The 25,394-nt window shown below is 33.3% G+C and overlaps 1 protein-coding gene and 1 long non-coding RNA gene across 2 annotated transcripts; one reads left to right on the forward strand and one right to left on the reverse strand.

Moving 5' to 3' along the window:
* Positions 1-6,536: 6,536 nt before the first annotated feature.
* Positions 6,537-24,034, reverse strand: LOC124367491. The gene is made up of 4 exons (XM_046824348.1): positions 23,917-24,034; positions 22,031-22,191; positions 10,608-11,006; positions 6,537-7,442 (listed from the first exon to the last, which is right to left on the reverse strand). The coding sequence occupies exons 3-4, from the start codon at positions 10,971-10,973 to the stop codon at positions 6,645-6,647; spliced, it is 1,164 nt and encodes a 387-aa protein (XP_046680304.1). The 5' UTR covers positions 10,974-11,006; positions 22,031-22,191; positions 23,917-24,034; the 3' UTR covers positions 6,537-6,644.
* On the forward strand, positions 13,971-15,816 carry LOC124367492. Its single transcript, XR_006922906.1, has 2 exons — positions 13,971-14,297; positions 15,196-15,816. It is a non-coding gene; the product is annotated as an uncharacterized LOC124367492 (long non-coding RNA).
* Positions 24,035-25,394: the final 1,360 nt, after the last annotated feature.

A 25,394-nucleotide genomic window follows, 5' to 3' on the forward strand; every position in this document is an offset into this window, starting at 1 on the left:
TCGTTACTTTGTTATCAATAATAGATTTGTGACTTAGATATTAATTACTATTGTTGACATCACGCCACGGCGCTGCAGGAACCGGCTAAAGATAAATATACTTTGTTTTTGACGTGACAACGTCTTAAATTAGGTTGCGGCTCGGAGTCACTCATGAAAAAGTGTAACGCCCGGTAACGTTACGATGCCCGTCCAGTGGGTCCGCCGCACGGGATAAAGCAGATAACTGTGGGTCCGCCGCACGGGATAAAGCAGATAACTATGTTTATTCGTGAAAATGTGGAGTGCTTAGATTCGTCATTTACAACAACTACAACAATAAAGGTAAATAATTGTACACTGATATTTCATTATCGTAAACTATGATTGATTGATTAATTGTTAGATTGACACAAAAGTTGAGAAACTGAGTTTATAGGTTATGTCATACTATTGACAAATGTTGATAGTGTTAAGTAAATTATTAGTTTAAATCACTCTGCAATCAATCGTAATTCAGTCGATTGAGAAGAAACAGCGCGTATTTTTAGATTGCAGAAAGGTTGTAATTAAGAAACCGCAATTAAAAAGTCACTGATTTTTAATTTAATTGTTTGATGACCGTCGTGACCGATTTATTGCAATTCCAACTTAGGCAATGAAACTGTACTGTACTGCAAGTTCTGAGAAATAATTTTAATTCAACATATAGCAAAACTGTTAAAACTGTTGTACCAAATGATATACTAGTTAGTTTAACCTCTATACCCACATTTAGAAGTAAATACTTTGCATACTAATGTGTCCGAGACACGGGTTAAACATTTATCGCTTAAAATAATTTAATCAAATTTATTTATTATTTCATAGCTTAAACGCCTTGAAACATATCTGCAGATACAACACTTGAATATTGGGTTAACTGCCTCCAGAAGATTGAAGGCGCTTTTCTATGTATTCTAGCTGTTACTTGCGATTTCTCATGCATTTTCCTGCTGAATAACAGGGACGGCAAAAGTATATATACGTATATACTTGTGCAGATATGCAGATATTGAATTTTCAGTGCAACATTCAATGACAATGATTGATTATTGAATAGCTCAACAGATTGTAGTAGCACTTGGACTTAAAACTAAGTTACATCCCTAATATGAACCTTGGAAAGAATGAATATCATTTGTAAACCTTATACAACAGGTCCTTGCTCTCTGATCTCAGTTGTCCGCTGTATTGTCCTATTTCCTTGGTCTAGTGTATTAATAACAGTGTTGTATCCATCATCTGTACCAAACAGACTCTCGATACTTTCTCATCCCTAAATAAATTGCACTTTAAGTCTGGTGTATTGCTTTGTGATTCTATTTGCAGTGGTCAGAGGTCGTTTAGTTACGTTACTGCTCTTTCTTTTTGTTTCTCTTTCAGTTACTGTAAATATTCCGTGCCACCTACGAAAACTTCAGGTGATTTGTTGAATTTCATAGCAATTTAAAAATAAATCATTCTAACGAACGGACTATCGATAGACCTGACAGAATGATTGACTTCTTTGTTTGAAGTTTTTTTGACGATGGAAGGATTGTGAAGGAAACAGGATTTTTCCGAACATTTCCCAATGTTCAGTGATACAAAATATCAGTAACACTACGTTTCGAGATCTGCAATATGATCTCTTCTTCAGGTAAATAACTAACCTAACACATAATTACAAACTATGTTAAAATAAACAAAACAAACCAGAGCGTTGTGACACGCGTAAGTCAGGAATCACAACCACCATTTTGTGTCTCAACTTCACCACAACACTAAAACATGCACTTAATAAAAAACAAAACACAACACTAATTATTAAAACTGAACTACAGAATACAGTTCACAATACGTCTGCATTCGCTGACCAACCACCTACGACGTCATTTCCTTCACGAATGATTCATCACACAAAGGGACAAACAGATGGAGTCGTCCATAGACCGAGAAGCATCCGTAGCCTACGTTCGTTTCAAGTCTCTATAACATTTCTATAATGAGTTTTTACATGGACAGGCAAACGGATACATAAGGGACTGTGTGTCTTTTTAACCCCAGAATGAAAAGTGTTTGTCCCTGTACTACGAGGAACCTATATACTGGTTTTCAAGTCTCTGACCTTTCTAACGTGAGGTAGTACACAGACAGACGGACTTTGTGGACCCTTTGACCGGTTCACCCTAGAACCAAAAATGCTTTTCCTTGGACAAGAAGAAGATATATATAACATTTCTAGTATCTATGACCTTCCTATCCAAATTTATCAGACAGACAGGGTCCCTTTTGATATTCCAAAATCAAAAGCGATCTTGCATGGGCCTACTATTGTGTGTGTGTGTGTGTTTTTTTTTTTACACATTAATATAGTCACTAAATCTTCTAAAAAGTGGAATTGCTCAGTCGCGGATATGAATGTTTTATGAAGAAAATGATAAAAGTTAATTTGTAAATTTGCAATCAACACACAACAACTAGCTTCAAAATGTTCGTATATATATATGGAGCAATTCCATATTTAAACTGAACTGTATTTTAAACATTAGATTATTGTTACCAATCTTTGAAACAGAATATGAATATATTTTTGCTAATATCCTATAATATACTCGAGTAATCCCTAGTTTACAGTCGTCATAAACTAAAGGCTGTTTTATCACATTCTTATCCACAGAAAATGTATTTCTTATCTCTACTGAGAATGGATATTATACATATAAAAACTAAAAAAAAGTAAAGGAAAGAATGTCTTATTTTACCAGGGGAAGATGGGGTTAAGAAGCCTTCCTTAACAGTTAACCTGAGAAATAACTGCTTAAAGGGGTCCTCAGGATCGCTCAGCGGTCACTCTTCCAAGTAGCAGCCACGCTCAACATTGCTTTGTTCGGTTATCTCGCGATAACCACCGTACCCAAACACTGCGCCCGCGATAACCACCGTACCCAAACACTGCGCCGTGGTACAGAGCCACAAAACCACATTCAGAATTTTTCCTGCAAAGTACCATCGCACAAAAGTTCTTCATCAAGTTCAAGTTCAATATCAAACATGCTTTTCCTTATTCTCAGAGGGTAACCTTCCACACTTCTAAAGCATATAAAAGTAAATACAACAATAACTAATTATTTAATTTATAATGAGTGAAATTTAATGGACATTGCCATGTACGTACATTACTTATAGATACATTGTCTTGAGGCACAGAGTAAAAATCGTAAATAAATTTCAAGCAAACTATTAATTTGTTAAGTGAAAAATGTTGGATTTGAATGAGCACATTTGCAATACGTTTCGGGTACTACCTGGAATGTACAATGGGAGGAAATTTAACTAAAACTGTCAAATATTAATGTTTCTGGAAATAAATAATTTGTATTACTACATGGTAACCGAATAGAACTATCCGCAACTATTGATAATAAATAAATGATTGTATACTGTGTAGTATGTACATAGTCAATATATACGAATGATTAGAATATCGGTAGTCTATGTAAAATAATCATATTGCCTTTCCGAGATTTATAAAACCAAAATAAATGGAACCATTTGACGAGAAAATGTTATAGTGAGTTCTTTTGGATCAGTCTATTTCGTTAAATAAAAGCAATGTAAATACGTAATTATTAATAAAAAATGTGTTACGAATTCAAATATATACTACCACTGGCAGTTACACGCGGCTTCGCACGCGATTTTGCAGGTTTTGCACCTGTATGAGCATTTCTGGTTCGAGTAAATTATATTTCCGACGCCAGTGTTAAGTTTGCCTTCTTCCCATGATCAAGAAAATGAGTTAAAAAATATATTTATGGTAATTTTAATTACTCCTATATTAGTATTGTTTGTTCCAAGGCTGATTTTACATCTCTCCCGAACAAGAATGTGTATATACATACACTGCTCTGAGAAGCCTACTTATGTCAAGGACAGTTTAGATAGGTGTCTTAACTGTTCAATTGTATAGTAAAGGTCAGACAACATTTTCTCTTATATACGCACTTCTAGCTGTGCTTTGCATGCAATTTAGTAGCCGTTGCACGTTTATAACCACTTTGCACTCCACACTATATTTCCGACGCCTTGTTTTCACGATCAAGAAAATACGTAAACAATTGTATAATTGTAGCCATTGTAACTTACTTCGTTTTTGGTATGTTTTGTTCCATTGTTTCTTTTGTTTGCTTTCCAGTCAAGAAAATATATAACACAGATAAGAGAAGCCTACTTCTGTCAAACTAAAACTAAAATGGGTTTTATTTATATCAGTCTTTAACTTTATAGTAAATTTCTTTTTAATTTTAGAACTGGAATTGGTACATTAGTTCAAAATAAGTCTAGTGAACTTTCATCTAGTATAGGTTTTGCCGACTGCTTCGAAGGGAGTCTTCGCTGTTAAATTCTGACCTTCGTATGTTTTAGGACATATTCTAAGGTAGATAAGTACTTACCTAATCGCTGAAATCTAAAACGGCTTTAACACATTGGCTACCAGAGGTTACAAAAGCATGTGTGATGTACAGAAGTGTTATGTAGTGTACAAACTAACATTATACACAGTGGCCTGCTCGGTAGTCAAAGTGTTAAAACTATGGTTGCTTATTAAAAACTTTACTCACTATAAACGTAAACAAATTAAAAATAATAAACAATGTTTACACAGAACAGCTGATTAGATTTCAGAGGCTCGTTCAATTAATATTGCAGACATTACCAAATTGGGATATTTCGCTACTTTAAAGACCAGTGGGGCGTCGTCCGAAAAGATTTACGAAATAGGAATAGGCCTATATTCATCCTAGGGACCTTAGGAATGTCCATGTAAAATTTCAGTACAACAGGTTGAATAGTTTTAGCGTGATGCGTAACAAACAAACTTACTTTTGCATTTATAATATTACTAGGATTAGGATTAGGACAATGATCTATCATTGTCCTAATTCGTTAGAAAAACCAGTTCGTTCTAACGAACTGGTTCTTAAAAACCCCTAGCGAACTAAATTAAAGTAATGCCGCTTTAGAATTAATACCAGACTTTATCCTACTTCTTTTGCAATAATTGTGTAGGTAAACATGTAAAGTGGTGGAGAAGTGAAATGTTTTTCCATCTGACCAATAGTATTGCTTGATAATGTTTATTAACAAAAATTGAAACAATGACAGTAATATGTGCAACAATAATTTAAACTACTAAATCAACAAAAATAAAATCAGATCTGATACTAACTCAGTACAACGAGTGCCGTTGTTATATATTACAAAATGTAAAACAACATTCCGAGAATTTAATTCCTAATTTATTCTCTATCTCTTTTCTCTTTTTTAGTGGCTGTCCATTGCTGCATGTTGCAACTTCTAAGTACACGTGTATGTCTTATCGCCTGACGAAGAGGATGGATTTTAATCCTCGAAACTCTGTATTATACGATGGAAAATGGCCGAAATCCTATTACCCTTTCAAATCTTTCATCCTCAGTAACAAACTTTCAACAAAGGAGCTGTGGTTACAGATGAGTAATTAAATATAGTAGATTGTTTAAGTCTCAATTTTGAAAGGCAAACATAGACAAACGGTTTAATTTGCTAACAAAATTGCTCGCTATAGAATAATGACTATTAAATCACTGATTCCCGTCATTTACAAAATAATATTGGGTTAAGATTTTTCTATAATAAACACAACATTATCACACAACGTTTTCTTCGGTTACGGGTTATATATTGCATAAAGCAACTTATAAACTTTTTAAAATAATTCATCCAAACGGTCAGTTTATATTTTTCAACGATGCTGTTGTGATATTTTGGTAATAATATTAAAGTTTATTGCGTTTTGATAATACAATCATACAAACTGGAACAACAAAAACTGTTTTTCTTCAAAATTATTCATTTATTTCAACGTACAGCTATTTTTACAAATTCTAAGTATAATGTAATAGTGATTGGTACAATACTTTTCATTTAGATGAAACAATCAACAAAAATATGCATTTAAAAAAAGTAAATAATTAGGAATTTTACATGTAATAGTACATAGACAAGAAATAATAAATATCCCAATAAATAGCCTAATAATATTTGTATAAATATTCCGAAAAAGTAATTGTTGTAAAATTCAACTTTTTTGCTAATTGCTATCCACATTAATAGAGTATTCCGAGAGATTGCTTGGTTTTAAAATGAATACTTTGCCTTTAACATTACTGTAGTGTGAACTTCATATGACGTCCAACTGGTGGGAACTTAAACCCACTAAACTGGTTTAAATTAATAACCTGATTTCTGGGTCTAAGTCTTTTACCATTGTTCTCTTCATCTTCTGTTATACCTTTCGTGCAAATAACAATTTCCTTAAGCACGAATATTGTGTTACACAAACTCACCTATTTATACTATACCTCATTAATGATGGTTTCAAAATCACATCTTTCCATTGCGAATTGTAAATACGTGTAAAAATGTATTGCAATATTGTGAACTCATCCAAATTCCACTTTCCTCAAACCTCAACAGACTTATTAAAAATGTGCTATAAGAAAATAGATTTTTATTGTATTAATACAACCTTATCTGTAAATACAGTGTACATGAAAGCTATTCTATTTATATTTAAAGTAACAAATAAGACAAAAATATCACAGTTTATTTGCAGTTTCAGGCTTCACTTCTTCGTAATGATGATGCTCGTATAAGCATTTATCGTAGCATGCGTTATTAAATGCTGTTGTCTGTTGTGGCTGCTCACACTTTGGCTTTTTCTTACACCAGATACAGGACACCCAGAACACCAGGGATGCAATCAACAATAGAGGAATTAATACAATCAGGAACCACCAAATAAGGCGCTTACCTCTTTGGAACCACAAAGGTAGGTCTTTCAACACTTTTGGACATTTCATAGTCGTATTTGAAGAGCACAATCGTTCTAGATCTGCAACCTGCTGTACACCCTCGAGGCAAAAGCAGCTGTCTGCTAAATATTTCTTGAAAGCGTTCAGGGTGACGTTGCAGTTTGTGTAGCAGTAGTTCACATACCCTAAGTCTTGAAGATCACTGTCTAAAAGACGCCTGTTATCGGGGCAATTGTCGCACCCAAAATTGTTGCCTTTGAAAATTACTTTCCATTTGCTCAAACTCAGAACGCCGCCAATGTCGTGAGTGAAAATGTCATTTTCTTCAAATCTCACAGTGATGTTGTCGTGAACTAAAAGAGGCCTGTTGTTGAATCCATGCAGGGAGTTCTTTTTAAATAAGACCTCTCTCGCGTCAACCAAGTTGAGGTATCCGTCTTCTAAGTTGACGTGTGAATCCCTCACTATGGTCTGATTGGCGGTGACGTTCAAGAAGCCATTCTCGTGGATGTATAAGAAGGAGTTCTCTATGGCAATCGATGAAGCACTGAGTACCAAAGATGTCTTATTGTGTAAACGGATCTGAAAAATACAGAAAATACTGTGATTACGTTTAAATTAATGTTTATTGGCTGAGTTTCAGTGAAGCCTATCACTCGTGGGGCTGGAAAGATTTAATTTGTCTCTTTGTCTGTCGGTTTGTATGTACGTCTGTCTTTCCGGACGATATCTCAAAAACGAACTGACTTTTGATGATTGTATATATCACTCCATGGAATTTGGCTGAGCGTTAGTGAGTATATTTACACTAGCCTTAAGGGTAACCATGACGACAACGAGAAAAGGCAAAATAAATAAATTTATTAAAAAAATTAATTTATTTGAGATTTTAACACTCACACTTTCAGTCATAGCGTAAAAAGAAAAAGAATGGAATGTCAATGTTAAAACTCGGTGAAAAAATTTAATTTCAGCACATACTAGTACACTCTTCCGCTCACCGAAACTTTAATTATTTGAACACTGTTATAGAACATTAAGTAATGAAAAACTGGAATACATTACGTAGTAAGATATCTAAAGACATATTTCTTCTGTTATCTTTAAATTTTGAATTACTTCGTTTCTACGTACTCAAGAATATGTTCTATGACGGCGCATGTCCATTGTCCAGGCTGAATTAAATGCTCAGTAGGCTGATAAATGCTCGTGGGGATGGAAAAATACAATTTTCTTCCGTTTGCCTGTCTGCCTATGTGTCTGACTGTCTCTCTATCTGTCTGTCTGTCCGGATGATACTCGTATCTTGAAAACAAACTGGTCTATTTGCTTGAACTTTTGAATGAAACTACATTTATAAATTAGTACAACTGATTTCGATGGTGGTGCACGTCATGCTATGGTATTTAGCTGAGTGTTAGTGAATATTTTTAAATTGGTCTTATGGATAACCATGATCCCAACAAGAAAAAGCGGAATAAATAAATCTGTAAACAGACAAACTCTTTGAGATTTCACCCTTTTTGACTTTTAGATATAGAGTAAAAAGAAAAAGAGTGGAAAACTCAATGTTAAAACTGTAATATTTCATTTCAGCGCAGACTTGCATTGTATTAAGCTCATTATCTCACCAAAACTGTTTTTATTTGAACACGGCAATTACACATAAATTAATTAATAAAAATAGATTGTGGAATTTGGCAAGATATCTCAGGAAATATTTAATCTGTTGTCATTCAATTTTGCCTGAAACTTCATTTTTACATACAGAAGAATAAGTTATATGATGGTTTATGTTCAGCCCTGGAATTTGGCTGAGCGTTATGAAGTCTATGACACAGTAGGCTGACAGAGTTTTTCTTTTGCCTGCCGGAAGGTATTTCAAAATTTATTTATGGTTATCCGCCCTTCTATCAATTTACATGGCATCTTGAGAATGAATTAGCTATAGATTGCAAACTTTCAATTGCATGCTAAACTTAGAAGAAATTTCACTATTTATTTTAAGGAATTCTTGATTGATTCAAGAAGAAATCTTTTGCTATAAGAAATATTTTAAAATTGTACATATTATGTTTTAATTGAAACGGAATTTAAGGCATTCTAGATATCTATTTCCATAGAAGCCTATGAAAGTTCCAGTTCTAATATGTATAAATTGCATTTATAATTATATAATTTATTAATGTGTAGTAATGTGGCGTTAGGCGGCCTTTACTGCTATAAGTAAAATTACTTGTAACTGTTTTACTGTTTTGTTTATCATGAACAGTGTTTACAACAATATCTTTAAGTTTTATTAATATTGTGGAGAAAAAAATTTAAAAACGTTTTCTTTCGATAGGGAGGTATTAAAAACTGTTTAAAAACGTTCGTTGTTTTGGAACAGTACTGCACAAAAGGTACGTTTTTCAGCACGTATCAGCTAACACAATGATGCACAACACAAACCAAATATTTAAATTTGAAATAGTTTTAGTTCTTTGTATGATTTTTTTATTGCAATTTAAGAAAAAAATCATTTTTTGACTTTAGGATTTGTTTAAACTATGCCTTCAAATGTAATTATTTTACTTCAGTTTGTGTATGATATACATATAAACTACCAATAGTATTTAAAGTCAATAGGCCAAACAATTTTCTAGTAAATGTACCTTTAAGTTGAAAAACACTGTTTGTGGGAAGAAGTTAGAACCGAAGGAAAAGTCCAAAGTGGCCAGAATATATCATAACCATACTTCTGCTCCTGATTTACATGTCCTTTACATTTTTGCTTCTTGACTGATATTTTTTGCTTTTTTACATTCTTTGTACAAATACTGCTTTTCCGGTTACTGCCCATGAGTAGCAGTTCATCAAGTTTCTTCAATCCTTCTTCACAGCTCTGATCCTGGAAGACTCTTCATCACCTTCACTTGCAGGATTAAAGTCTTCAGGACTGGCAGGCTGTGTATTTAGCAGATCTCACACTTACACATTTGCTATCATAAAACTTTCGTTTTTGTAAGCTTAGAATTATACCTAGGCTAAATTGTTTCCACTACTATATAAACTATAGCACTCACCCCACCCACGCACCAAACTGATTGCAAACAAAGCAAAACTTAAATGAACACTAATTTTAGCAAACAGCTGATTTAGTCTGTAGTGTTACAGTATCTTGCAAGTAACCACAGGTCAACCAACGTATGAAACCAGAATTAAATTACAACTGATTAGAAAACTATATAAAATGCACTCTTGCAAACGATACAGAGCTGCATCTAAACATTGAGAGCAGTCTAGTAATTTTTTTTACACACTAAAAGGACTATTATTGTAGTAAAACTGCGTAATAGATGTTTTTAAATATCTAAAAACCAAAAAAAAACACACTTTTTCGACTTACTACAACAAACAACAACGTACAAGTGTTGTAATATTTATTTTATTTTAAGTTAATGTCCTGTAAAAACGGTGTATTAAAAGAATTAGTATCATTCAATATTTAACTTTTATAAAACAATTAATACAAGTGATTTTTTTCTTGTAACGATATTTTAAAGGGCAATAACATGTATTTATTATTAAGAAAAATTAAATCCATCAAATATTTGTTATACAAAAGTTCTATGGCCTGTAAAATGTATTTTTTTTATTTTAAATTGACAAAATATTATTTTTTAGTTTTTGAAAATTTAAAATTACACTACAAATTTATTTTAATTGAAAAAATTTACAATTTCTTTACACATGTACAGTACTCACTTTAGTCTTGGTTATGACCACATGTTCTGCGAACATCTTCAACAATGAAGAGCCGAGGTCCATGTCGAGAATGTTGATCAGATTGATCGTGCTGATCGGCCACACAAACTCCTGCATGTCGCTGATCAAGCGAAGGGTATTGATGTTCTTTAAGGTCATATTCTTTATATAAGGTACTTCCAGAGGGACTCTTCTGTGTTTGTACTCTAGTGTCAGCTCATCTACATTGTCAATCTGCAGATCTGTCAAATGTGGGTTACTCAAGAACAGTGAAACTCGAGAAGTCTTTGACACGATGATTCGAGTTAAGTTCACCGATGAGTCAAACTTTACACTTTGGAAGTTCGTCATATTTATTTCCGTCATATACAGGGTGTGTTTTCCAGTAAAAACCAAGTTCTGAAACACAATCAACCTTGATTACAAATGTGTGGACATAATCGACTTAGATTACAAAGATCGACTTAGATTACTTAGATTACAAAGTCGACTTAGATTACTTAGATTACAAAGTCGACTTAGATTACAAGTATGTGAAAGCAATCGACTTAGATTGCAAAGGTGTGAACACAGTAAACCTAGATTATAAAGGTGTGAACACAGTCGACTTAGATTACAAATGTGTGAACACAATCGACTTAGATTGCAAAGGTGTGAACACAGTCAACCTAGATTATAAAGGTGTGAACACAGTCGACTTAGATTGCAAATGTGCGAACACAATCGACTTAGATTGCAAATGTGTGAACACAGTCAACCTAGATTATAAAGGTGTGAACACAGTCAACCTAGATTATAAAGGTGTGAACACAGTCGACTTACATTACAAATGTGTGAACGCAATCGACTTAGATTACAAATGTGTGAACACAGTCAACCTAGATTATAAAGGTGTGAACACAGTCGACTTATATTGCAAAGGTGTGAACACAGTCGACTTAGATTACAAATGTGTGAACACAGTCAACCTAGATTATAAAGGTGTGAACACAGTCAACCTAGATTATAAAGGTGTGAACACAGTCGACTTAGATTACAAATGTGAGAACACAGTCAACCTAGATTATAAAGGTGTTAACACAGTCGACTTAGATTACAAATGTGTGAACACAGTCAACCTAGATTATAAAGGTGTGAACACAGTCAACCTAGATTATAAAGGTGTGAACACAGTCGACTTACATTACAAATGTGTGAACGCAATCGACTTAGATTACAAATGTGTGATCACAGTCAACCTAGATTATAAAGGTGTGAACACAGTCGACTTAGATTGCAAAGGTGTGAACACAGTCAACTTAGATTATAAAGGTGTGAACACAGTCGACTTACATTACAAATGTGTGAACGCAATCGAAATAGAATACAAATGTGTGAACACAGTCAACCTAGATTATAAAGGTGTGAACACAGTCGACTTACATTACAAATGTGTGAACGCAATCGACTTAGATTACAAATGTGTGAACACAATCGACTTAGATTGCAAATGTGCGAACACAATCGACTTAGATTGCAAATGTTTGAACACAGTCAACCTAGATTATAAAGGTGTGAACACAGTCGACTACAAATGTGTGAACGCAATCGACTTAGATTACAAATGTGTGAACACAATCGACCTAGATTGCAAATGTGTGAACACAATCGACTTAGATTGCAAAAGTGTGAACACAGTCAACCTAGATTACAAATGTGTGTACACAATCGACTTAGATTGCAAATGTGGGAACACAATCGACTTAGATTTCAAAGGTGTGAACACAGTCAACCTAGATTATAAGGTGTGAACACAGTCGACTTAGATTACAAATGTGTGAACACAGTCAACCTAGATTATAAAGGTGTGAACACAGTCAACCTAGATTATAAAGGTGTGAACACAGTCGACTTAGATTACAAATGTGAGAACACAGTCAACCTAGATTATAAAGGTGTTAACACAGTCGACTTAGATTACAAATGTGTGAACACAGTCAACCTAGATTATAAAGGTGTGAACACAGTCAACCTAGATTACAAATGTGTGAACACAGTCAACCTAGATTATAAAAGTGTGAACACAGTCGACTTCGATTGCAAAGGTGTGAACACAGCTAACCTAGATTATAAAGGTGTGAACACAGTCGATTTATATTACAAACGTGAGAACACAATAGATGGTAATTCTAAGCAATATATGGGTCAACCTCGATTTTTCTCATATTACAATATAATGTTCCAATAGTCAATTAGAAAAGGAAATGACTAGAATTTCTTGCCGGAAAGCAGTTATAGGGAGCAGGCAACTCATATTACAATATAATGTTCCAATAGTCAATTAGAAAAGGAAATGACTAGAATTTCTTGCTGGAAAGCAGTTATAGGGAGCAGGCAACCGCGAGAATTACCTATTAGTGATCAGGGGCACTGACGTGATCTGGGCTTCAAATTTGGAACTACTCGAGTTAATTTTTTTTGTAAAAGAGCAAGCAGCGCGAAGCGCTGCGCAGCGGGCAAGCATCGTGCGTGATCTTCGTATATACTGAATTGATTCAGGCCAAAGGAATGACACAGATTCCTTTACCAGATTTTTACGGAGATTTTGTATTGGGCGGATTATATTGGTTTACTTTGCTTTCCAGCATGTAATTATGTGTTTAAAATTGTTTTACATACATTACCTACATTATATTGTAATATGTAATAACAATTTATCAGAAATTTTTAATAAAAAAAAGGATCACGCACGATGCCTGCCCGCTGCGCAGCGCTTCGCGCTGCTTGCTCTTTTAGAAAAAAAAATTAACTCGAGTAGTTCCAAATTTGAAGCCCAGATCACGTCAGTTCCCCTGATCAGTAATAGGTAACTCTAAGCAATATATGACCGTCTGGCGGTTGCCTGCTCCCTATAACTGCTTTCCGGCAAGAAATTCTAGTCATTTCCTTTTCTAATTGACTATTGGAACATTATATTGTAATATGAGAAAAATCGAGGTTGACCCATATATTGCTTAGAATTACCCAATAGATTTAGATTACAAAGATGTGAACACAGCCAACCACATTTACAAGGCTGGAAACACAATCAATAAATATAACAAAATGTAAAAACGTGTATAGTAGATTAGCAAATATGGAGCAAATTTCCAAGGATATATAGGTTACTTGTTGTTACCGGCGGTATAACAGGGGTAGGCTATTGTAATCAACCTACTTTTTAACCCACATTATCTCTCTGCTACCGATACAGGACACCTCGTTTTATCAACTGTCTTTAGTCATCACGATAGCAATACTCTTCAAGAAGCTGTGATCTCGTATATATATATATATATATATATATATATATATATATATATATATATATATATATATGTTGTAGTGATTATTTTCAAAATAATAATATTCAACCTCAAGAATGCAATTATTGTTCGCTGATGGACAAAATCAAGTTATCAAGGTAGTTAATTGTCTGCAAGTAGGTCACAGGCCTGATCAACCTGTGTTAGTTCTTATCAGCTGGATTAGTAAACATTGCTGCAGCCCCAGTTGGCCAAACTACAATTCAACTACTCTTGCCTTGATTATTCCTGCTCTTGGATGACTCTGCATCACTGCCGTCTACAGTAGTAGTTTCAGAAGATTGGAACAGAAAGCTTCTCGTGCCTGTGCTCCCTCCTTGCTCTTATAGGATTTTATTAAGCTAAGGTGAGAGTTAATTCTTATAAATGTAATTTGTTAATAAAGGCTCATGGACAAAAATAACTTATGTTATGGACAATAGCTTGGTATAAAAAAATAACTGTAAAATAATTTGATGTCATAAATGAATTTAAATATGGACAGAGACAAGGAAGGTTTATTCCTGAAATTTACATGAAATAAAATGTCAATTGATTATTCATTGATTTGCTTTTTAAGATAAAATATTGTGTTAATGTCCAAGAAAATATGTATCTATATGTTTGTAATTATTGTATTCAGGGTTTTGTGTTTTGTTTAATTTAAAAGATAAATTTATTAGAAAACCTAACAGACAAAATTCTGTAGATAATGGAATCATGTAACCTGTCATATTGTCCATTGTGTAATGTTGTAACTGTTTGATGCATTTTTGTAATGTAATTTTTACACTTCAGCCTTAAGCTTTAAGAATTGGTTTACTTACCTTTAATGCCGTACAATTTTAATGTCATCAAATTTTGTTTAATTGTACATAGTGAATTTAGAGGATGAAAATATTTAAATATTCCTGTAATGAAAAATTTCAATAATGATTAATTCTTGAACTTTGATTATTTTAATCCATCTATTTAATGTTTGAACTCAATTGTTATTAAATTCAAATAATGGTAATTTACATTAAATCTTATTGCTTAGAAATTATTTTTCAATGTTTAAATACAGAAAAGTCTTTATTTAAAATAAACTATTGTTATTAATAAAAAGGAAAATTTTAAAGTAGTAGATGGATTGTACCATGCTAGTAATATTGTTTTTCCAAAAGATTATTCTACTGATTGGTGTTATTTTATTATTTATGCTAGTCATCATTATGTTGAAATGTGTAGTCTAGCAAATTTCTATTCCCTCTTGGTATGCTCAGGGATATTTTGGGAGCTGATTCCGGCTTGTGAGACCCACTACCCACTGGCCTTTAGCGCAGCTGCCTGGTTGCCTGCCTTTACCCACTATCTACCTAGGCCTACTCATAGACTATTGGCGGGGCTCATCGTACCGATAAGTGGAAATACTTTTATTCTGAAGGACTATTCATTATTTTCACTTTGCCGGCCAATGCCAAATAATCTGAAATAGTATGGGGAACTTATGATTGTTAGTCTCAGTTTACACCTTGAAGGGACAATGGTGGGGCTTTCAAATCTTACCTCCCACCTGTGGATGTAAATTAATAATATTTTTGGGACTTTTTGTGAGCCTGACCCCTTACAACTGTGAGAACCTGTGGGCCTATTGTAGCAGTGAATGGACTTCAATATTGGAACTGTCTACAATTGTTACTGGGATATCACTTATACTACATATTATTAACTGTTTATTGTGTATTTATTTATGTGTGTAGTGTGTAAGATTTGTATATTGTGTTAGTTATAATAATCTATATAGTTAACTTGTTTATTTCAGTATGTGGTGGCCACCCAAGGTATTTGTACAAATATTAAGCTATTGTATTTAGTATTGAGTTTTATCTCAGATTATAACTTGATTTATCTCATGTTAAACATATTTTCTTGGATTAATAATGGTGACACTGGTATAAATTGGAATCAAATCTTTGGTCCACCATTAATGGTTGCAGGCATTTAATAGGGCCTATTTCATGCTTTTGGAGTACAGTACTTGTGAATTCACTTAATCAGAGGACCTTGGAATAAATGGTAGTAGACAATCTTTGACTTGATTAATTAAAAACCTGTATGTCTATGTAGACCGACCTTGCCTTTTTTTCAGTTTAAATTAAATTGGTAGAATTAGTTTGGGAACTTGTATACTTAGTTTATAACTATTACAGTCAAAGTCAACTTAAAGAATTCTTTAACAATTTAGGATTTTTGTCTTTTTAGTATTAGTATTTCTTAGTGTGTGTTTAAACCAAGAAAACCAATTTAAGGACTCTCTGGCAGACTGGACCTCAGCTGATTTTGGCTACCATTACTTATTCCTTAGGCCTTTTCCTTGTTCAGGCCTGGATTTAAACTATGACAAAACAAGGTGGCGCCCTGTAATATGTTGTTTATACGAATACTTAAGGTCCATTGGACGTAAAGCAACTTATGATTTTTGAGCAATCTACCCCCCCCCCCCCTTGGCTGAGTGAAACCGGGATTGTTACAATATATATATATATATATATATATATATATATATATATATATATATATACATACAGGGTGATTCATGAAGTTCTCCCCCCACTTCTACAGCACATTGTACTAGTAAAAATAATGAAAAAATGTTATATAAACATACGTCCGAAATCGCTTCGTTAGCGAGTTACAGCTAGCGAAAGATTTCGCCTGAATTCCTGGGTAAAGAGTAAAATAAAGCCATACTGAACTTTTGGAAAGGTTAATTAAGTAAGAAATAACGTGGATTCTTATGTATTTTTACCTGATAAAGCTAATAAAATAGGTTTCAGAACTGTACCTGTAGTAGTTTTTGAGGGATTCAGGGTTAAATGCAAAAGATTGGGGCACGAAACAATGTTTTTTTAAGTTTGATGTACAATAACTTTGTTAAATTGGTAATAAATACATAAAATCAACAAACATTAATTGTAGAGAATTTAATTTTGAGAAAATCGATATAATCAAAGTCTAAAAATAAAACAGAAATAAGTACCAAAAAATCGATTTTATTCAGTATAATACATTACAAGGTTTAAGCAAAATTAATCAGGTTGGGCCAACCGTACGCACCTTTTTATAATAGATGTTCGAAAATGAGGCCATCATTATCAATACATTTTGCAGCACGTTTGTGTATTGCTTTTGTTGCGTTTCTTAATTTTTCAGGACTTCCCTGTATCTGCACAGCCGAATCCATAATACGGGCAATTAATTCATAACGAGAATTCACTTTTGTCTTGTATACAATGTCTTTCATCCATCCCCAGATGCAATAATCCAATGGAGATAGATCTGGTGATCTTGGTGGCCAAGGGTGAGGCCCTCCACGACCAATCCAGTGTCCAGGAAATTGATTATTTAAGTAAGCAGAAACGGCACGTGAAAAGTGGGGAGGTGCTCCGTCATGCTGGAAGTACAAATTTTGTCTGAGATGTAAAGGAACATTCTCTAACAGTTGCGCCAACTCTTCTTGAAGGAAATGCAAATAGAACTCAGCATTTAGGCGTCCAGGTAATATGAAAGGTCCAATCAGCCGATTGTGCAAAAAGCCACACCAGACATTGACGCTAAATCAGTGTTGAAAGTTCTGTTCCACTACCTCATGTGGATTTTCTTCGGCCCATGAGTGTTCATTGTGCAAGTTATTGACACCATCCCGAGTGAATTGTGCCTCATCCGTAAACAAAATACGCTTGTAGAGTTGATTATTAATATTCAAAAAGTTGCAAAACTCCAAGCGAAGCGGACCATCCCCTAGCTGTAGATGTTGAACCTTTTGTTTATGAAACGGATAAAATTTGTTTCGATTAAGTGACCTCCACACCGTTGACTGCGAAACTCCTATCCGCCTAGAAATACGTCGTGTACTTACACCTGGACTGCGATGAACAGCATTAATAACAATATCATCATCAAGTTGGACAGCTCGTTCATAATTGGTTCTAGTACTTGGTAGTGATCCTGTTTCCCGAAGAGTACGAAAAGTTCCTGAAATTGTTTTGGTATCTGGAATCCTCCTATTAGGGTAACGTAGTTCATATTCTTCTACAGCAGCTCTAGCATTACCATTACAGTAACTCAAAATAAAAACTATATCACCGTATTCCTCTGATGTAAATAAGTAAGGCATTTTTTCGCTGAATAAACAATCGAATTATAACTCACAGAAAAATTGCATTTAATAACACGATTCACAGAACCCGATCTCCTGCTGTAGCTTGCAAAACACCACTAATACACAGTTCTAACGTAAAAGTACAGAATACCATTGTTGATCAGCTGTTATTCGTGCGTTACCAACTTAGAAATTAATAAAACAAAAAACTGCATTTCGATGATTAGTAAACAATAATGGGAAAATGTTTGCTTCATTTATTTTCGAACATTTGATGAAAATTTTTATTAAAAAAAAAATACAACGTAATAAAACATGATATTTTTATTTACAAACAAATTTATTTAACAGTTAATCTTGTTTTCTCAATTTATCTCATCATTAAGGAACAAACATTTTGTTTTTGTTTTATTTTAACTAAATACCGTACGGTATTTCTTTACAGCTAGTAATGTATTATACTGAATAAAATCGATTTTTTTGTACTTATTTCTGTTTTATTTTAGATTTTGATTAAATCAATTTTCTCAGAATTAAATTCTCTACAATTAATGTTTGTTGATTTTAGGTATTTATTACCAATTTAACAAAGTTATTGTACATCAAACTTAAAAAAACATCGTTTCGTGCCCCAATTTTTTGCATTTAACCCTGAATCCCTCAAAAACTACTACAGTTACAGTTCTGAAACCTATTTTATTAGCTTTATCAGGTAAAAATACATAAGAATCCACGATATTTCTTACTTAATTAACCTTTCCAAAAGTTCAGTATGGCTTTATTTTACTCTTTACCCAGGAATTCAGGCGAAATCTTTCGCTAGCTGTAACTCGCTAACGAAGCGTTTTCGGACCTATGTTTATATAACATTTTTTCATTATTTTTACTAGTACAATGTGCTGTAGAAGTGGGGGGAGAACTTCATGAATCACCCTGTATGTATATATATATATATATATATATATATATATATATATATATATATATATATATATAGAGCAACTGAAGCATTCGAAGACAAGTGATAGGAGTTAGAAAATACATCCATCTCTGGAGCCGATTCTATATTATTGAATCTTAGTTCAAATACCCGATATTCTAAATTGAATTTATTTATTTAAGGAGAGTTGAAGGGTCTATAGTCAAACAATTTCAATTTTTCCTTGTTAAAATATTTACTCTACTTTTTTCCACAGTTTTATACTGAACATAATCAATTAAATTATTTCTCAGAATGTATTACGCAATTTTAAAAAGTAGTCTGCACACCTTTCTTTCGGTCAGATTAGCGGTTTGCTAAATTTTGTGTACAATCGCAACGTATTTACATACATTTTGTACTGTACTGAGCAGAGTAGTAAAAATTAGAAAAAAAATCAATGTGTGTAGCATTGATTTTTGGTAGGACATATTACAAGCATTACCTAACCCAGTCTTCTGTTTGGTGTAGGATTCCTAAAAATGTGTTTGTTGGGAGAAAAACTTTAGAAATAGGAGTGTTTAATGCCATCTTGGCATATCATAATGGTAATTTAGGAAGATTCCGAGTTTAGAAAGAATTAGGAATAGGTGAATGTGATATAAACACTATTGAAGCACTAAAATATCCGATGAAATTAGTCATCGCAAAGGTCATCGAGCAGCACAAGAAGCAACTAAAGAAGCCAGGATTGGCAGAAGCAGACAGAGACTTGAAGTAGATGAATCAGTTTACTCCAGATAGTGCCCAGAAGGATTTTAGGATAAATATTTCTTTAAAATCAGCTATTTTTGTTTGTTTTTTGCTGTTTTACGAAAGTGTAGGTGGATTTGTCTGAGGTTCTAATTGAAATATTGGTTTGAAATTTTGACTGAAGATGTGTATATATATATATATATATATATATATATATATATATATATATATAATTTACAAAATAGACTAGAATAATTAAATTATTTCTAAAGCAAAAAATTAGAAAATAAAAACTTAGAATAATTTAAAATATATTTTGTGTTTAAACAATTTTATTTTTATATTTATGCTAGCTATGAGGAATATCTTAGTCTTTTTTCATGTAAAAATATGTAATTAACAGTGATAAGAAATATAAAAGTCACACACACACACACACACACACACACACACACACACACACACACATTATAATTTTTCAATAAACATTGAATCACAAAAAGCAAGCACACTATAAACTGCAATTACGAGACAGTTACGTATATTAAACAGCCAATCACTATCTGAAGGTGCTAAGTTATGATGTATATTTGTTTTTAAAGAAATTTTTGGTTGAACTTAAAGTTTCAGTGCTAAACCACTTTTGTAATAAAGTAAATGTACGTGTACAGTTCACGTTCGACTGATTTTCTTGATCATGACGTCAAGGCAAACTCTACATCGGCGTTGGAAATATAATTCACTTGAACCAGAAGTGTTCGTACACCGGCAAAGCTTGTGAAAAGCGTGCGATACCGCGGGAAAGAGCTAGTAGTCAATACAAATAATGTTAAATATCCATCACTTTTACACCATCCTTTGTAATCGGTTAAGTTTTCGGTTTGTAATCGGAGATTTCTCTTTTTAAAGATACTGTACTCTTAATACTGTAATGACTCATTTCATACACCCATCTCACATTCATTTCAATATTTAATTTAATTTAGAAATTTATTAGTAATAATAATTAAATAATTAAGGAATAATTAATTATAAATTGTCTCAAATTTTAATACAAACAATAATAAATACAAAATTAAATATATCAAAATTAATCAAAATTCACCTTATTACATATAAAACTCAAAAGTTATAAAGTAAACTAAAGTCAGTGATACAGTGTGCAGGGATGATTGTTGAGTGAAGAGAGCAGAGGTTTAAAAGTTTAGAGGAGAGAGGGATATAGAAGAAGTGAATCAAGATTATTATTTTAAATAAAGAAACTGGTTACATTTTATTCAGCAGTATTTGGTTCAAAAGAAAGGTTTATTTATTAAATTCATATTATCACTGAAGTACAGAGAAGCAGAAGACAGACATTGGGTGAGAAAATTCCTTTTTAAATTTAACAGTGATCCATTGGAAGAACATAAAACTCAGGAACATTTGATTTGGCTAACAATTCAAAATTAATATAATTAAAATTTAACAAAATTATTTTTCAAAATTACAATATATTTTATTAAAAACAATACCTAATATTTCTATTTCATTAAACCAGCACGACCACCCTGCCCTAAAATTTAAGAACTGTATTTAAAAATTTACCATTATTGTATCCTCCATCTTGTTTAAAAATTGAAACCTGTATGTCAATTAATTTATCATCATTAAAGTTCACATTTGTATCATACTGAGTTATTTATTATTTCTAGCTATAATCATCAGAATACAAGTTAAATTTAACCATTTATTTAAAGTGTATAGTAGTAGTATATTACAATACGCATCCAAACACTTTTTCATGTTTATTTTTTAGTCCCGGTAGTGTTGCATCGAGCCATTGCCTTCCAGAAAAGGTCCATGTACTACACAGTTTTATTTCAGTAGCCAATAGTGCTTTAAAATGCAGTGACAACTTTAAACCTTAACCAATATAAACCATTTCAAAGCTACGTAACTGTATTTCGTACTAGCTGTTTCAGAGACCTCATCATTATTTGCTCTATGTCTGTTAGCCCTGTTTGTAGAGAAATCCCTTTGGAAATTAATAACATTAAATCCTTGAAAGCAAACATGTAAGCATAACATTCATCGAGTTCATATAATACAGTGTGCAGCTTATAACGGTCGTTTTGAAGCTCGGTATACCTTCCAAACAATTCTTTTCACACATAACAGTGCACTTAAAACATAGTTGTCGTGTCTTTTGATTGATCTATCTCCGTTATTAGACTATGCAAGAATCAATTGAATGACGTAACAGAACAGAAGATAACTAAACGTCCACTTTCGTACAAACCTTTTCCTTAGCCCTTCCTCCATTACAGGATGCAGAGAATGTGTTGTGCAAGTGCTTCAACTCACAATTTTCTCGGAAAATAAAACGGCACAGCTGAAGCTCTCCACAACAATCCCTCAATGACACAGGTTGCCACCACTAGTAGTATTGTCAGCGACATCCTGGAGCACATTGAGCATTACTAAAGCCGTACAAGAATGATGTTATACTATGAATAAATATTACAAACTACTGTGGGAAAGAACATAATTAAAACATTGAAATAATTCGGCATCATTGTGGAGAACCATTTTCAGCTCAACCAAAACTGGAATTACTAAAGTACGAGACATATCAATGCAAGCCTGGGTTGTGGCGCGGTGTTGCCAGCTGTAACGGAAGAATAGCTAGTGATTGGATAATCGATTAAATTCAGCATTCGAACGGTCGTTATTGCTCATCTTTACTTGTTATCTATCTTCCCGAATCATTTACCTTCACGATTTAAATTAATACGAGTTTACACTACGACACCGAATGTGAGCAATAAATAAAAATAAAATAAAACCATGCAGGATAATCGAACCTCGAAGAACAGAACGGATGTAAACAACCGGATCGAAGCGAGATGTCGCGTCGCTGATGATCAGCTGTACAATGTGGCAACACCGCTGGGTGAGAGATAAGTGGGGTGCGGTAACCGCTCGTCCAGGCTTGCAATGATGTGTATCGTACTATAGTAATGCTCCTCTGCACATGAATAAAGGACATTACTTTATTTTGACTGAACAAATAACATCAACCATATCAGATGGTTGAAAACCTGACAGCCCGTGATAAAGAAACCATTCTGATCGCTGATTGGTTACCCTCACTCAACTGTGGTCACGCATTACTGGTTCTGTCAGTCTTGTTTTAACGTCATTCTGACGAATGAAAATGACTTTACAGCTAGGCCAAAATACCCCAAGACTTTGCCTTCTGTAAGAGTAAGAAAGGAACATATAGCCCCAACTTCTCATTATAAATTAAGAGTTCATTAGTGATTCATTCTTCGGCGGTGTGTCACACTCAAATGAGAATGAGAGGCATTTCGTTTGACATATAAAGTTCACGAGCTTTAATAATTTTCTTCACCTAACGGTATATTTATTAGTTTCTGTTTACTTAGAGTATGGAAATGTCCACATGTGTATCAATTAATACGTTAATATCACACTTTCAACATTGGGTTAGCCAAATTCAAAGATGATAATTGATATTATCCAATCAATGTCTCAAAAGGAAGCGTTTCGGCCGTTCGACCTTCACAATTAATAATAATAATCTTACAATCACAATCTTCACAATCTTAATAGATTGTGCTTGTGTCAGTATAGTAGGAGTTTGGTCAAAAACAAGAATATAGCAATCACTACTTGGTTTCGGTTTTCAATCTTAGGAAACATTAACATAGAGGTCGTTCTGTAAATATAGTGTTCAAACCATCCTGCCTTAAATATGGTGTAAAACAAACAAACGCCTTAAAAGTATACATACTATAACCATTCATGGTCCTCCTACATACAATATTACATTGCAAATTACTGCGAAATAAAGTAATTGTGTAGTGTTTCCACATTAGGCACCACAGTTTGCAAAATACAGCTACTAAGTTTTCTTTAAGTGCACTGGAAGAAAACCGAGTTTATAAAAACTGTCAGTTATTAAAACTGCGCAGAGTAGACACAAGAAAAAGCATAAATTTGGTAAAATACTATTTTTAGTAATTTTTGTTATAGCTTTTCCTTGAAAAAGGCCTAATCACACTCATAGACCATAATATACAACTCAACTCTAGCATGTTTCAGTCTTCATGTTGTTGCCGTTATGAAAAATAATCGCACTGGATGAGCATTAAAACATACCTGTGTCATGGATTCCACTAGTTAAAACTTGGAACTGCTTTCCAGGAAAATAACACTGATAATGAGGGATAAGCCAGTTTTAGTCATAGGAAGTGGTCAAAATCTTATCAGTGAATTTGGACGAATGTAAGTTCCTGTTTGGCTGTCAGTCTGAAATTAGAAATCACAGATTTTGTATCAAAGAACAATGATACAATAATACATAATATTGGTCTCTGCTTTATAATCACGTTATCAGATGCAGAGATTGGGGATATGTTTGCCGAATCTCGGATTTTAAAGTATACATTCTCGAGTTTAAACGTTAACAATTCACATGAATACACCATACTACTCTCAGTATTGTCTCACACTCACTGTATACTGCCAAGAAAAGAGTTTAACTCGCTAATATAATAACTTTTAAACCACAAACTAACTTATTTTTATACACATTACTAGCAGTTACCCGCGGCTTTTCACAGAATTTCCTGTTGAAAAACAGGGCACTATATTCACATATTATTTTTCTATGAAATTCTAAACACAGGGTGTTTTGGGACCCTGAAGTCGTAGAGTAAAACAGTTCTTATTAGATTCGAATTTCCCTCCAACATTCCATGATAATTTATTGAATTGCTCCGACGATTTCAGTAACAACTGAACTATTTTAGACCAGAGTGGAGAATCTTTAAACCGAAGACAATAGCAATTAATTATATAATGCAAGGTGGGGTTCTATGCAGTTTAGGAACGAAGGTAAGCTTACCTTAGATATATATTATATTAGTGTCCATGGTTAACAACTTCAAATGATAAGCGAAATTGCTGATAGCTCTTATTAGGCTCTGCATGTAGGTGAGTAGGCCTGCTTCTGGTTTGAAAGAATTATATTTTCTACGCCATGGTTGAGTTTGCTGCTGAGTGTGCTGCCACGATCAAGAAAATATATCAAAAAGTATATAATGATAGCCATTGCAGTTTAATCCGGTCTAAAGTAATATAGTGCCATAGTTTATTTTGTCTTGTTTCCCCGATAAAAACACACACGCGAAATGATCATTGATGCAAACTAAATAAATGTAAAATCAGATAATTTCATCTGTGAAATCTGAATTAAACTACTGATCAAGCACTTTACAATATTTTAATATCTTCTAGAATTTAAATGTAAACCAATATTTCTGCCTCTTCAATGAACTTCAGCTGAAAGTATTAACCGCTGTTAAGTATCAGTTCACTTTTTTACTAGTCGTAGCACAGTCTACCGGATCTAATGTAAAGCATTCCAAAATCAACATAAATTTATAAATTAAAAATGTATTAAATAAACAATTTAAATTGGACCGAATTGTAAATCTAACCATTTTCGAATCCACCTGAAGACAAACAAAAACTTTCATTAAGATCGGTCTAACCGTTTGGTAAGAGTTCAGTAACAAACACACGCCAAAAATAATTATACATTTAAAGATTTACAAAAAATAACTTCCAGAAAA

Source organism: Homalodisca vitripennis, chromosome 8 (assembly GCF_021130785.1).
Source record: "Homalodisca vitripennis isolate AUS2020 chromosome 8, UT_GWSS_2.1, whole genome shotgun sequence".
Lineage (NCBI taxonomy): Eukaryota > Metazoa > Arthropoda > Insecta > Hemiptera > Cicadellidae > Homalodisca > Homalodisca vitripennis.

Excerpts from the sequence above, each read along its gene's own strand:
- LOC124367491 (XM_046824348.1), bottom strand. The coding sequence starts at position 10,973 with ATGACGGAAATAAATATGACGAACTTCCAAAGTGTAAAGTTTGACTCA. Across the intron at positions 7,443-10,607 it reads TGGTCATAACCAAGACTAAA|ATCCGTTTACACAATAAGAC; the intron begins GTGAGTACTGTA and ends TGTATTTTTCAG.